The following is a 14248-nucleotide window of genomic DNA, read 5'->3' on the forward strand; positions in this document are numbered from 1 at the left end:
AGTTACGTTCCGGACGAACACATCACTGCTTATCTGTCTAATATCCAAAGAGGCGGTCTTGTTCAGCCTTTTGGTTGTTTGATTGCTGTTGAAGAACCTAGTTTTAGGATACTTGGTCTTAGTGAGAACTCTGCTGAGTTCCTTGGTTTGTTGTCTCTTGCTTCGACCTCTCATTCTGGTGGTGGTGAGTTTGATAAAGTCAAGGCTTTGATTGGAACCGATGCAAGGACGCTTTTTACTCCTTCTTCTGGAGCTTCTTTGGCTAAAGCTTCTTCCTTTACTGAGATTTCGCTGTTGAATCCTGTTTTGGTCCATTCTAGGACGACTCAGAAGCCTTTTTATGCTATACTTCACAGGATTGATGCTGGGATTGTCATGGATTTGGAGCCTGCTAAATCTGCTGACCCGGCTTTGACCCTTGCAGGTGCGGTTCAGTCTCAGAAGCTCGCCGTTAGGGCTATTTCTAGGCTTCAGTCACTTCCTGGAGGAGATATTGGTGCTTTGTGTGATACTGTTGTGGAAGATGTTCAGAGACTTACCGGTTATGACCGTGTTATGGTCTATCAGTTTCATGAAGATGATCATGGTGAAGTTGTTTCTGAGATCAGAAGATCTGATTTGGAGCCTTATTTGGGTTTACATTACCCTTCAACAGATATTCCTCAGGCTGCTCGGTTCTTGTTCAAACAGAACCGTGTCCGAATGATTTGTGATTGCAATGCTACTCCGGTTAAGGTTGTTCAGAGTGAGGAACTCAAGAGACCACTTTGTTTAGTCAATTCTACTCTAAGAGCTCCTCATGGTTGCCACACGCAATATATGGCAAATATGGGCTCTATAGCTTCTCTTGCACTCGCAATTGTGATAAAAGGCAAAGATACAAGCAAGCTTTGGGGATTAGTTGTAGGCCATCATTGTTCTCCTAGATACGTTCAATTCCCTTTACGTTATGCTTGTGAGTTTCTGATGCAAGCATTTGGGCTTCAGCTTCAAATGGAGCTTCAGTTAGCATCACAGTTAGCTGAGAAGAAGGCTATGCGGACGCAGACTTTGTTGTGCGATATGCTTCTCCGTGATACTGTTTCAGCTATTGTGACACAATCTCCGGGTATTATGGACCTTGTGAAGTGTGATGGAGCTGCGTTATATTACAAAGGAAAATGTTGGTTGGTTGGTGTTACTCCTAATGAGGCGCAAGTTAAAGACTTGGTGAACTGGCTGGTGGATAATCACGGTGATGAGTCGACGGGTTTAACAACTGATAGCTTGGTGGATGCAGGATACCCTGGTGCCATCTCACTTGGAGATGCGGTTTGTGGTGTGGCAGCCGCGGGGATTTCTTCTAAAGATTACTTACTTTGGTTCAGATCCAATACTGCACGTGCTATCAAATGGGGAGGAGCTAAACATCATCCAAAGGATAAAGATGATGCTGGAAGAATGCATCCGAGGTCATCGTTCAAAGCGTTTCTTGAAGTAGCGAAAAGCAAAAGCTTGCCGTGGGAAATCTCAGAACTTGATGCAATCCATTCCCTGAGGCTTATAATGAGGGAGTCATTTACCAGCTCCAGGCCAGTTTTGTCTGGTAATGTTGTGGCAAGAGGTGCTAATGAGCTTACTTCTTTTGTGTGTGAAATGGTTAGGGTGATTGAAACCGCAACTGCACCTATTTTTGGTGTTGATTCTTCTGGATGTATCAATGGTTGGAACAAGAAAATCGCTGAAATGACGGGATTGCTAGCTAGTGAAGCGATGGGGAAGTCACTTGCCAATGAAATTGTTCAAGAGGAATCACGTTCAGCTCTTGAAAGTCTCTTGTGCAAAGCTCTACAAGGTTATAATTTCTTATACAACTTTCATGTTATGAGTTCTAACAACTAACAGAAAACATTGATTTGTTGTGTTATTCAGGTGAGGAAGAGAAAAGCGTAATGCTAAAACTGAAAAAGTTTGGCCAAAACACTCATCCAGATTCTTCTTCTGATGTGTGTGTTCTCGTGAATTCATGCACGAGTCGGGATTATACTGAAAAAATCATTGGTGTATGCTTTGTTGGTCAAGACATCACTAGTGAGAAAGCAATAACAGATAGATTCATCAGACTGCAAGGAGACTACAAGACTATTGTTCAAAGCTTAAATCCGTTGATTCCACCGATCTTCGCCTCAGATGAGAATGCTTGTTGTTCAGAGTGGAATGCAGCCATGGAAAAGCTTACCGGATGGTCAAAACACGAGGTGATTGGGAAAATGCTACCCGGTGAAGTCTTTGGAGTTTTTTGTAAAGTGAAATGCCAAGATTCACTCACAAAGTTCTTGATCTCTCTGTACCAAGGAATTGCTGGTCATAATGTTCCAGAGAGTTCACTGATTGAGTTCTTTAATAAGGAAGGGAAGTACATAGTAGCATCCATAACTGCGAACAAGAGCACAAACACTGAAGGGAAAGTTATCAGATGTTTCTTCTTCTTGCAGATTATTAATCGAGAATCGGGTTTGAACTGCCCTGAACTGAAAGAGAGTGCTCAAAGCCTCAATGAGTTAACTTACATAAGGCAAGAAATCAAGAATCCTCTCAACGGTATCCGGTTTTCACATGAGCTTCTTGAATCCTCAGAGATTTCAGCTAGCCAAAGGCAGTTTCTGGAGACTAGTGATGCTTGTGAGAAGCAGATCACGACAATAATCGAAAGCACAGATTTAAAAAGCATCGAGGAAGGGTAAAGCATTACATTTTGGATCTTTATCTACTGTTGCTTTTACATTTTGATTCTGAAATACAAAATGTTTTTCTTTAATGATATCAGGAAGTTGCAATTGGAAACAGAGGAGTTTCGAGTTGAAAGCATCTTGGACACAATCATTAGCCAAGTGATGATTGTGTTGAGAGAGAGGAACTCACAACTCAGGGTTGAAGTTGCAGAGGAGATCAAAACTCTGCCTCTCTATGGTGACAGATCAAAACTTCAGCTCATTCTTGCTGATCTTATGCGCAACATTGTGAATCATGCCCCGTATCCAGATAGTTGGATAGGAATCAAGGTCTCACGACGCCATGAGCTTACACACGAGAATGACCACTATATCCATCTACTATTCAGGTGAACAGCGACTGAAACAACCAACCTTTTTTACAGATACTGTGTGTGTTTTAACCGAAAATGCAACACTTTTTTGCACATTTTGAGCTAATGTTTGATGTTGTTTTATGATAGGATGATACATCCAGGTAAAGGACTTCCTTCAGAGATCCTTAGTGATATGTTTGAGACTGGAGATGGATGGGTCACGCCTGATGGTTTAGGGCTTAAGCTTTCACGGAAACTTCTGGAGCGGATGAATGGTCGTGTGAGTTATGTTCGAGAAGACGAACGTTGTTTCTTTCAGGTGGATATTCAAGTCAAGACAATGTTAGGTGTTAAGTCCGGAGGAACATAGGCTGTTTCAAGCATAAAGTAGAATTTTTGAGCCTAAAGATAATCAAATGTATCAATGAGAACAAAAGGTTTCATTATTTATGACCAATAAGACGTATGTCAACTATACCTATGTACACATTTTTGGAGAGATACCAAGACAGAAACAAAACACAACCGTCAAATTACATGTCTAGATCAAAGAATCCTTTCTGATTCCAGAAAAAAAATAAAAAGCTAGAAGGAACTGAGAAAACCAAGAAATTTTTTAAAGGTGCTATGCAGTCTATTGCTGTTCATCATCATCGTCACCATTATCATCATCATCATCATCATCATCATCTCATCCTAAAGTCTGATATTTACGTTTTAAACCAGAGGCAACAATGGGATTCACTTGACTGTCAGCTTTGATGCGTGCTGTCGCCGAAAAGAGGATGAGAAACTGTTGAATTTGATGCCTCGAGCTGAGAGTTCTCCAGGATGATCTAGTTCAGATATGGATATATGTATGAGACAAGTTCATCAGCTAAATCACAGAACATATAAATGATCATTTTTAAGATCATGTGTTTGTTGTAAGAGATCGTTTACCGGATATCTAGATTCTGATCCATCAAAGACAATAGGTTGGCATCTCCTATCTTCGTTCATCAAGCTTGAGTTCTGAAAGTGAGCAACAAGCGCAGTTTTACCTTGGATTCGTGCATAAGCCAAGGAAGCTACTTTCTCGCTGTTGAACTTATCCCATTTCTTTCCATTAAAAGCCTATCAAACAGATCAGAAGCATAAGTTTATCCCCAAAATTTACAATCTCTCATAAAACAACACCAAAGATTCAATCAGGTTTTGTACCTCGTACAATGCAATGATTAATTTAGGAGAGACCATATTGATAAATGCATATCCCACATTACATTTATTCTGCACACAAGAAACAAAAAGAGAGCATCATAGTAGAATTCAGATCACATGATGTCAAAAATTTCAACACGTAACCTAAGTGGTCTTTACCTTGAAGTCAATAGGCAAATATAAAAAATCATAAGTTCCACTGTTTTTCTCGTCGATGGCAGCTACCAGCATATTCCTGGTATACCTGAGAACAAGAAAAAATGGCAGTTCTTTCAGATCCCACAACGGTAAATGAACCAGACCACAACACAATCAAAGTATAACTCTTACTTATTAGGGATGTTTTTTATCATCAAGGTTGTTCGTGAATCTTCACCCCTCATAATCTTACTCAAGTCAAGCTGAAACTGTATCTTGCTGTCGACTTGGTTAACGTTACTATCAAGCTGCTGGTTCCTTCCATCCTCCAATGGGTCGTCAATGGAAGCCATCTTAGCAACAGGCCATGGGTAAGAGCCATTGCCCGTAAACAGTTGACTACGTCTTGGAGAAGACAACATTTTAAAACTTGGAGAGCTAGTTTCACGCAAGTTTCTTTGAGCATTCATATTACCACTTACTCCTCGGAAAGCCACTGAACCCATTGATGAAGTTTCAGGGGACCTCGGGAAGAATCCAGATGGCGCAGATCCGACATGAGGGAGCTGGTGGAGGGAAACTTTCTGAGCTGAATAAGGAAACCTGTGGTTTTTTCCGTTTGAAGAGTATGGATTCACAGGCCAGGCAGAAGAACTAGGGCTTCCCCACAAGAACTCGGATCCAGATAATGTTTCTACGTGACTCGGGTGTGAGTTTAACGAACCAAATGAAGAAACAGATCCAAAGGACTGCGGTTGCTGAAAGGTAGAAGCTGTGTGGCTTGCATTATTATAGCTGCTACTTGAAAACAGGTGATCCAAGTGGCTAAACCTTCTTCCTTGGTCATTGCTCACCGATGCAGCCTTTATCGGATTTGCTCCTTGAGAATGCAGAACCGACGAAAACTCTGGATAACGGATGCTTTTTGTTGGACTCAAGTTTCCAAATATTGGAGACTTACTGAAATTTTGTAGAGGATGATCAGTAGGACTATTACACCAGTAGTTCCCTACAGGAGAGCTTCCTAAAGGCGACTCGACATGATTTAGGTAGCTGTGGGAATCATCTTGCTCCAATTCCGGATTGATTTGCAACATCATGCTGAGAAAAGAAAGCAAACCAAAAAATTAGTCCACAGTAGTCTGTAAAGTCAGTTTCCATTGGTATCAGTAAACTCACTTTCGACGAGCACCACCAGGACGACTATGTTCAAGCTTGATACGTTTTCCAGCAATTTCAGTCCTGTTCAAAGCTTTGAGAGCTGCATCAGCTGATCTAACGTCAAAAAATTCAACAAATTTGTGATGCCTCTTATTTGGTGTTTCCCGTATCTGCTTTGTCAGAACAATAACTTACGCAAACGTTAACCATTATGCAGGTCATGAGAGAAACCTAAACCTCAAAGAAAGAACACAGAAACAACAGAATAAAAACGCATCACCTCCTTGATCTCGCCATAAGCACCAAATATATTTTCAAGGTCTCTGTTGGTAACAGATGGTGCCAAGTTGAAAACCACAAGAGTTCCTTGGTTAACATCTTTCTCCGATGGATTATCCTATAAAATGGAAAAGTTGTATATTAAAAAAAGAGAGTGCAAGAATAATACATACATACATAAGAGAATTCAAGAATCTGAAACCTTGGGGATTGAGAAATGTATGTCAAGTTTCCTCCGTTTAAGCAGCTTGCTTTGTAATGCACGCATAGCTGCTCTAGAAGAACGGATATCGTAATATGAGATCATTACAAATCCCCTGTGCTTGCAGGCTGTATAGAGAGTTCGTATGTCTCCATATTGCTGCCAAGAATGGGAAAACAAACATAAAGATCCAATCTTTCAACCCTATAAACATTCCATTCATAAAGAATACAAAAGAGAAATTACCTCAAAAAGAGCTATCAATTCAGAATCGTCAATGTTACTGTTAATATTCCGAACAAAAAGAGTCCTTGAAGGATGTTCACCATAAGGATGTTCGCCAGCAATTGATCCCACTCCATTTTGGAAACTGTTTTGAGGCATACCATTGTCAACGTTAGAATCAGCAAAACCCAACCTTGGTAATCCCGTGTTGTTTAGACTGTCATGTGGGTCAGTCTCCAATTCAAGACCTCCTCCGCTACCGAATAAATCATAATCTTCCAAGTCATCCAACGTAGCTGGCAAAGAACTCAAGTTTAAATCATCCATTAGACCAGAGAAAAGCTCTTCCTCATCATCGGGAAGCATGCTTCCAATTGGATGTGAATCACCAACTTCGAGCATATTGCCAATGCCTCCATTGAATTGGTTTAGGCCGGAAGCAGTTTCATCCACAGACTGATGGTAGCTCTCGTGAGGGTTGACTGCAAAAGAGTTAAAGACTGTAATACAATCCAATGTGTGACTATAAAGAAAAAAAAAAACAGTTTTGGGAATACATACGGTTTTGGTGTGGAAGAACAGGTAAAGAGCTGGAAAAGAGGGAGGCATCACTAGAAGCATGGAAATGATCAGATCTTGAAAAGGTTCCATTTGGGATATTCATTGTGTATGCTCTGCACTTCGATCAATTCTGATGCAGGAAAAATTATTAAAAGATGACTTCTCAATTGAACAGAGAAATATTCTGAAGGTAAACAAGAAATTACAGTGCACTAAGACATCAATTTTCAAGAACAGAGGATGAAAAAACTCATTAGCAATAACAATTTCAGTAAATCCCGCAAGGACTCAAATCTCTATAAACCCTAAACCTGACTTTAAACGCTAATCAAACTCAAATTGCCATAAATCATCATCATCATCAGGGACAGTTACCATAAAGACATAACATTTAGTGCAGCAGCTACAGAAAATTCAAAGTAGTTGAATAGGAACGATGTCACAATCAATTTGAAAGCAGACGAAAAAGCAACTAAGGAAACAGAACAAGAACCCTAATTTTAATAGAAGAAGCTTAACTGTGATCATCCCCAACCGTTTTAGATCAAAAGGAACCAACTTTTCTACTTTAAACTGTGATCACTAACACAAACTCATTGCCGCGAGAGCAAAATGAATAAGATATATCGATTGTAGTTTAAAAAAATCGAAACTTTCTATAAAAAAATTGGAACCTGAAAGATCAAAACTTTAGCAGGAAGGAAAAAAAAAGAAACTTACTTGAAAGAATCTGTTTTTGTTTGTTTCTCTCCACGAATACAGAAGAAACTCTCTCTCTGTCTTATGCCTCTGTATTATGCGTGAGAAAAATGAATATATTTTTCTGATTATTCGTGATTTTTAGATATTCTTTTGAAAGCATGTTATGAAAGAAAAAAAAAAAAAAGGGGAATCTTTGAAATTGGATGGAGTAGAGAGAGTAATGAGCGGACGAACGGTGACTGATTGGAGTAACAAAGGACCAAGTGGGGAACTAATTTTACTCTCTTTTTTTTCCAACTATATTCAACTCTATTTAGTATTTAAGCTCCTTCCTCCCTTGATCGTAATTCCAAGTATTCAACTATTTAGTATTCAACTCTTTTTTTTCCAAAGGACCAAGTGATGCCTAATTCCTCCCTTGAGGAGAGCTCCTTCCTCCTCTATATTTCAAATGGAAGAGTGTATGCCTATCTTTTTAGGAAATACTTCAAGAAAGCCCCTCTAAAATTAGACATATGGATTTTACAACTAATCAAGGATTTTGCTATCTCTTCTCTTCGCTTGTGTCTTTTGGTAGACATAGTAATGGCAATTGAAGCTTTGTACAACACAACACCTTCTCCAAATGTCCTTTCAGGTTCTTGGTTTTCAAGACTCTCGTCTTGTCCAGCGTGTGACCACTTTTTCCAGGGATCTTTGGTGCACGCACGGAATCCAAACACCGCGTTCGTTCTTTTGCAACGTCTGCGGCAATGGTTATCATGGTGGCTGACTATGTGGCAGTGGTCGGTCATCCTTCACCATGAGCGGTCTCACTGTGTGAGGCAACTCTCTATCCTTAGGACTTGTTGTCCTCTTTATGTATCTTGTCACTTTTATGGTTTCAAGTCAAGCTTTAAAGCTTGTTTTATGTTCTTTTTAAGATCGTTATTTGTAGTTTATTTTATCCTCCTGTGTAAGATTATTGGTGTATTCGGCTCCTCTTCAAAGGAAGCTTGTAAACTTTTAATCTAATATAATGGAGTGTTTGAAGGAAAAAAAAAAAATAGTATTTAAGCTTCTTTTCGAATCCGACTTATATTACTAACTACTAAACATTTGTCAAAACAAAAACAAAAAAAAAAACACATTTGCTTTCCCTGCTTGAACGACCGAGAATTTTAAATTTTACTTAGTTTTTTTTTTTTTTTTTGACAACAGCATACAGATTGACTCAAACAAACCAATACGAAGGAACATTGTTTACATAGGTAATTAAGTACGGAACTGTACAAACTCATCGCGCCAAATTGTCTGCTTTACCATTCTGAGACCGAGGGACGTAGACTAAAGAAAACGAGACAAACTCCTCTCTATCCGCCTGTATATCCTCTAAATAAGGTGTAAAAGCTGGCCACTCGGAAGGTGAAGACACCATCTTCACTAAGTCAGAGCAGTCGGTAAGGAAAACTACAGAGTAATTGTCAGCCCCAATCATACAACGCATCACCCATATAAGAGCTTCAACCTCAGCATGAAGAGGAGAGAGACTGCGGCGAAGGTTGGCAGCACCCATAGTAGGAGCAGAACCTAAAGGTGACGTGCAAAACCATCCTCGACCCGCCAAACTATCTGTTGCTTTCCAAGAACCATCCACAAAACAAATATAACTGGAGAAAGACCTAGGAACCCCTAACCTTCCAATCCCATTGGGAACAACCAAGGTATTATCCATGGAACTTGAAACTGTACCCTCTGTCTGAGCCATAGCCCATGCCCGTGCCTCATCCTCCGCTATCCGTAAAATAGCTAGGGGATTTGAATCCAGGTTACTAAAAATTTTGTCATTGCGTGCTTTCCAAATATACCACAAAATCCATGGATATATTTCCTGTGATGGAACATTGGTAAATCGCCAAAAGAGGGAATCCATGTTAGTGAAAATGGACTCCGATGGGAACACACCCAAGGCTGTCGGAAACTGCGACAAAGCCCAAACCTGTTTGGCTGGCGGGTATTCGAAAAGTGCATGATTAATTGTCTTCTCCCGAAAACCACAAAGACCACACGTGGCATCATCACTAATACCGCGTTTCCGAAGATTAGCCGTCACTGCAACACAACCCGAAAGCACTTGCCACATAAAATGACGTAATTTCGGGGGACACCGGATTTTCCAAACAGAGGCCTGAAGAGGTACAATGCTTGGCCCAAATACTTGGATCGAAGGTATATCCGCCACATTGGATCGGAGGATATGGTACCCGGATTTAACCGTATATTTACCAGACTTAGTAAAATGCCAACCCAACAAATCCGGTTTATCCGGTTGTCGCAACGGTAAGACAGAAATTATAGCAACATCTTCCGGTACAAAGGTAGTCGTAAGTTGTGCCATATCCCAGGAGTTAGACCTCCTGTCAATAAAGTTTGAAACTCGGAGCAAAGGGTTAGCAGGTGACCCCGTACTCAGTGCTGGTCTCGGGAGTTGAGCAGGGATCCATGGGTCTGTCTATACTGAGATGGAAGCACCAGATCCTACCCGTGTAATCAGTCCTTTATTAACCAGAGAGCGAGCAGAGACTATACTTAGTTCCTAATATAAATATTAACTTGGATAGTATAAAATACTATTAATAAAAGATAAGGTCTATGTTAGCCTCTCAAAGTCCAATTAACAGAAGTCATAACCTGAAAAATCTTGCAGCTCTTGCAATCCAACTATGACATCATAGCCTGAAATTTTTTGCAGTTCTTGCAATCCAACTATGATAGCTACTTATATTTCATATATATTTATATCATTAATATTTTTAATATTATCATTTATTTGGATTTTGTTACTGAAATTTGCGCTTCTAAAACTCAAATCAGCAACCGTAATATATGATCAAAAAATTACAAGCTTTCTCTCTCTTCTCTCTCTAGATCCTTCAGAGAGGGAAAGCTTTTCGACAGATCTCTTCCGGCGGTGATTAACTTTCATAGTTACATCGGCCGGCTCCTGACTCCGGCATCGGTGACTTCTTAGCACCCTTGGCTGGCTTTTGACTCTGGCGATTTTGGCTTTCATAGCGAGATCGGCCAGCTTTGTTTGTCCGGTTAAATTCCGGCTTCTATCCATCATTCTCTGGCTACTGTAGCGGTGCTTGGATGGATTTTCACTGGTGTCGTTGGCTTCCTCAGCAACCTCAGCAATAACAGATGTGAGTTTCTCTCTCAAATTTTTCAGAGAAAGAAACTTGTACGGCTTTGCTTCCGGCGTGTGTTGGTCCCTTCGACGATGTCATGTCCGGCTTGATCCCGGTTTGAGTTGGCCTCCTTAGCAACGCTAAGACTGGATTTTGTCTAGATTTCACCATCATGATTTCTCGGTGATTCATCTAGCTTTTGGATCCGGTTTATTCCGGTTAAGGTAAATTTCTTATGGCAATGAATTCTAAGATGCTCGATTTTAAAGAAAGAACGTATCTATGGGTATGCTTTGCTGGAGGGTATCGAGTTTCGACTTCAACTTCTAGTCGGAAGAAATCTCAAGATCACAAAAGGCTTGGAAGTTCAATAAGTGCATCAAGATCTGTTTTTCAGAAAAAATCTGATCTTATGGTATTTTGGAGAAGATTCAAGCAAAGCAGAACTGAATTGTATCCTCGGTAGGAATCAGAGGAGATTCAGGTTCTGTTTTTGAGAATCATTAAGTTCTTCATTTTTATCATACCATTCTGTCTATGTCTCTCTTTTTCCGGCGAATGATTCGTCCGGCGTAGACATGACGGTGATGACAAGTTGCACAGGTGTCGATGGAGTCGTGCGGCAAGTTTCCACCGAGCTCTTCAGTTTTCTTTGTTTAAGGGTTTCCTTATTGGGTTTGTGGGCTTTTCTTTTAATTGTTGGGTTGTTTTGTACTTTGGTTTTTTGGCTGTAATATTGGCCTGTAATATTGGTCTGTTTTAGGCTTAATCAATAAAGACACTCTAGTGACAAAAAAAAAAAAAAAACTCAAATCAGCAAAATCTTTCTTTATTGCTATGAATGCATTGAATCACGCCAGAAAAATATACAACTGTTAAGAATTTTTAAACCACCTCAATTATATATTGTTTAATTTCAAACCATTTTTAATATTGGTTGATTCAGAGATAAAAAAAACGAAAGAAAATAGACAATAATTGGTTTTGTTGATGACTTAAGAAATTGCTAAGGTTCAATCTTACCACATGAATGATACGAAAAAAATGGAAATGACTTATGTTAGTTTGAGATTAGTAATCATCATCCATAATTGATAAATGCCATATTTTACATCTAAAGTAACATTGCATTATCACAACATATTTTGTACAGTGAAGTTCAATTTGTTATTGTATAATCCTAAACAGAAACTCATGTTCCGTTTTGAAAATGCAACATAATCATACATTTTTTATTCAAAAACTTAATATATAAATAATTTAGAAATATTAACATTTATGATATATATGATATTTAATTTTGTATCTTAAAATAACCTAATTAATATAAGATACATATGGATATAGACATTTATGAGGTAAATAAATTATTTACTAAGGCCATGAATATTTTTAGTCTTTAGATTTTTTTTTGTTTTGTTTTTTTTTTGTTTTTTGTTTTTTTGGTATAGATTTTAGTTTCTGGATAATCTTGAATGGTAACTAAATTAATATCAACAAAATTGATAGCGGATTCGTCATGCATATTTTTGCATTTGCTTACGGAGTTTAATAGGACATCGAACTTTCTCACACTCACCCAAATATGTATCCCATACTTAAACTTTTAGTTATTGTTCTGGTTTAGTTTTTTTTTTTTTTTTTTTTTTTTTTTNCCATAAGCTTTTTTTTAGAAATCCACAAAACTTGGTTTTTGGATTCTATTAAGTTATTAACAAATAAGTAAAATCACTTAAAATCTGGTTTTCCTAATGTATATGAAATCTATTTTTTTTTTGGAATTATGAATGGCTAATTAACTAGTTTTTGATATTTCAAAAACTAAAAACTGGTTCAAAATCTGCAACCATTTATTTATTTTGATTTATGAGGTAAAAATAAATAATAACATTTATTTCTATTTTATTAAGGACAGATACAGATAGTTTATTAAGTGATAAAAATAAAAAGGCCGGAAAATAAATTTCTATTGGGCCAAAAAATGAGCCCATTTTTGAATGGAATATCAGAAAACCCTAGTGTACGCTTATAAAAGGCATTTTTAGGTTTGTTCACCTCCGGCTGTCTACTACTACGGAGTCGCTTTGAAAGAGATCTTAGGGAGAAAGAAGCAAAAATGGCGGTCCCGTTGCTTACCAAGAAGGTCGTGAAGAAGAGGTCTGCTAAGTTCATCAGGCCCCAGAGCGACCGTAGAATCACCGTCAAGGTATCCACTTTTCTCCTCACTCGATTCCACAGAATTTATACTTAGTTTCTTCTTAGGATTTTAGAAGATCAATCTCTGAAGTGGTAGCTGAGTCTTAAAGTTTACACCTTTAGGACGCAATATATTGGTTGATTTCAGTCTCTGTAGATGAAGATTATACATGAAAATGATGATTGAAGTTAACCTGTATTCTCTCAAGAATAACATTCATTGGATTCCAGATTAGGTTGACTTTGATTCAAGTTTTAGTTTTTGATTAGGTCTCAGAGTTTGTATGAATCTGAGCTCTCGTGATACGTTTGTGGTGATTTTGGGTTTGATTTCTTACATTTAGAGATTGTGGTCCTGACATATATCAGGAAAGCTGGAGGAGGCCAAAGGGTATTGATTCCAGGGTGAGGAGAAAGTTTAAAGGTGTGACTTTGATGCCCAATGTTGGTTACGGATCTGACAAGAAGACTCGTCACTATCTTCCCAATGGGTTCAAGAAATTCGTTGTTCACAACACAAGTGAGCTCGAGTTGTTGATGATGCACAACAGGACTTACTGCGCTGAGATTGCTCACAACATCTCCACCAAGAAGAGGAAGGCTATTGTTGAGAGAGCTGCTCAGCTAGACATTTGTGTTTCCAACAAGCTTGGTAGGCTCCGTAGCCAAGAAGACGAGTGAAGAAGAAACTGAAGCCTACTTTAGTCGTTTCTTCTGTTTTGTTGCATTTTCCATTTTGTTATAAGACTATCTTTGATTACTGTTGCCTTTGTGTTTGGAGTGAACAAACATCGAGTTTTGGTTTTACTAGTATGAAGACAGAACAAGTTAAAAGACTTTTCGTTAGAACTATTTCAGTTTCATTACTTGTCCAAAAGAATGAACCTTTTTGGTCTTGAATTCTCATACCATATAATGAGAATTTATCAGAGAAGACACTGCACTTTTTAAATTCATAGTTTTAACGTCCCATGATGTCGTCGAGTCTAGACAATGTACGCTATGGTTATACTGAGACCAAACTCTATCTAGCGTGTGATTTGCCAAATGTTATGTTTCTTAGAGCCAACGTGACGATACATTTGTTATAGTGAGTTACTTTGGATTTTAGAAGATGGCGAGTCGTGTCATTTATCAACGGTTCAGGTTCCTTATTAGGTGCAAAGATTGTATCAGTCAGGGAACCAAATCGAGGGTCTTCAAAAAGGGTACTTTTTCCCCATGGGATTAACGAGGAAGAAGAGTTAAGTGGAGAGGCAGTGAATCTGTTCGACGAAATGCCTCTTGAGAGATGTTGTACTGTGAGAATGTAGAAGAGAAACGTGATTTCTTTTTTTTGTTTTT

The 14248-nt window shown here is 38.7% G+C and overlaps 3 protein-coding genes across 3 annotated transcripts in view; 2 read left to right on the plus strand and 1 right to left on the minus strand.

Moving 5' to 3' along the window:
* The window catches only part of LOC104731725 (phytochrome E), an 11770-nt gene extending 8204 nt beyond the window's left edge, over positions 1-3566 (plus strand). The window contains exons 2-5 of the mRNA XM_010451200.2: positions 22-1834; positions 1912-2719; positions 2807-3100; positions 3215-3566. Of these exons, the coding sequence (XP_010449502.1) occupies positions 22-1834; positions 1912-2719; positions 2807-3100; positions 3215-3437 (3138 nt within the window). The 3' untranslated portion in view covers positions 3438-3566. The remainder of the gene's footprint in view (positions 1-21; positions 1835-1911; positions 2720-2806; positions 3101-3214) is intronic.
* On the minus strand, positions 3493-7810 carry LOC104731724 (protein MEI2-like 3). Its single transcript, XM_010451198.2, has 11 exons — positions 7557-7810; positions 6837-6966; positions 6297-6757; positions 6051-6209; positions 5850-5966; positions 5588-5739; positions 4601-5509; positions 4430-4514; positions 4271-4339; positions 4010-4183; positions 3493-3903 (listed from the first exon to the last, which is right to left on the minus strand). The coding sequence occupies exons 2-11, from the start codon at positions 6937-6939 to the stop codon at positions 3820-3822; spliced, it is 2313 nt and encodes a 770-aa protein (XP_010449500.1). The 5' UTR covers positions 6940-6966; positions 7557-7810; the 3' UTR covers positions 3493-3819.
* On the plus strand, positions 12759-13756 carry LOC104731726 (60S ribosomal protein L32-2). The gene is made up of 2 exons (XM_010451201.2): positions 12759-12914; positions 13274-13756. Exons 1-2 carry the CDS (start codon positions 12825-12827, stop codon positions 13583-13585), a joined length of 402 nt encoding a protein of 133 aa, XP_010449503.1. The 5' UTR covers positions 12759-12824; the 3' UTR covers positions 13586-13756.

The sequence above is a fragment of the Camelina sativa genome, chromosome 12, assembly GCF_000633955.1.
Source record: "Camelina sativa cultivar DH55 chromosome 12, Cs, whole genome shotgun sequence".
Classification (NCBI taxonomy): domain Eukaryota; kingdom Viridiplantae; phylum Streptophyta; class Magnoliopsida; order Brassicales; family Brassicaceae; genus Camelina; species Camelina sativa.

Bases quoted from the DNA above. Each gene is read 5' to 3' on its own strand.
- LOC104731724 (XM_010451198.2), bottom strand. From the start codon at position 6,939: ATGAATATCCCAAATGGAACCTTTTCAAGATCTGATCATTTCCATGCT. The intron at 6,758-6,836 runs GTATGTATTCCC...ACTCTTTTGCAG, and splicing joins TGTTCTTCCACACCAAAACC to TCAACCCTCACGAGAGCTAC. The intron at 6,210-6,296 runs GTAATTTCTCTT...CATTCTTGGCAG, and splicing joins AATTGATAGCTCTTTTTGAG to CAATATGGAGACATACGAAC.
- LOC104731726 (XM_010451201.2), top strand. From the start codon at position 12,825: ATGGCGGTCCCGTTGCTTACCAAGAAGGTCGTGAAGAAGAGGTCTGCT. The intron at 12,915-13,273 runs GTATCCACTTTT...GACATATATCAG, and splicing joins ACCGTAGAATCACCGTCAAG to GAAAGCTGGAGGAGGCCAAA.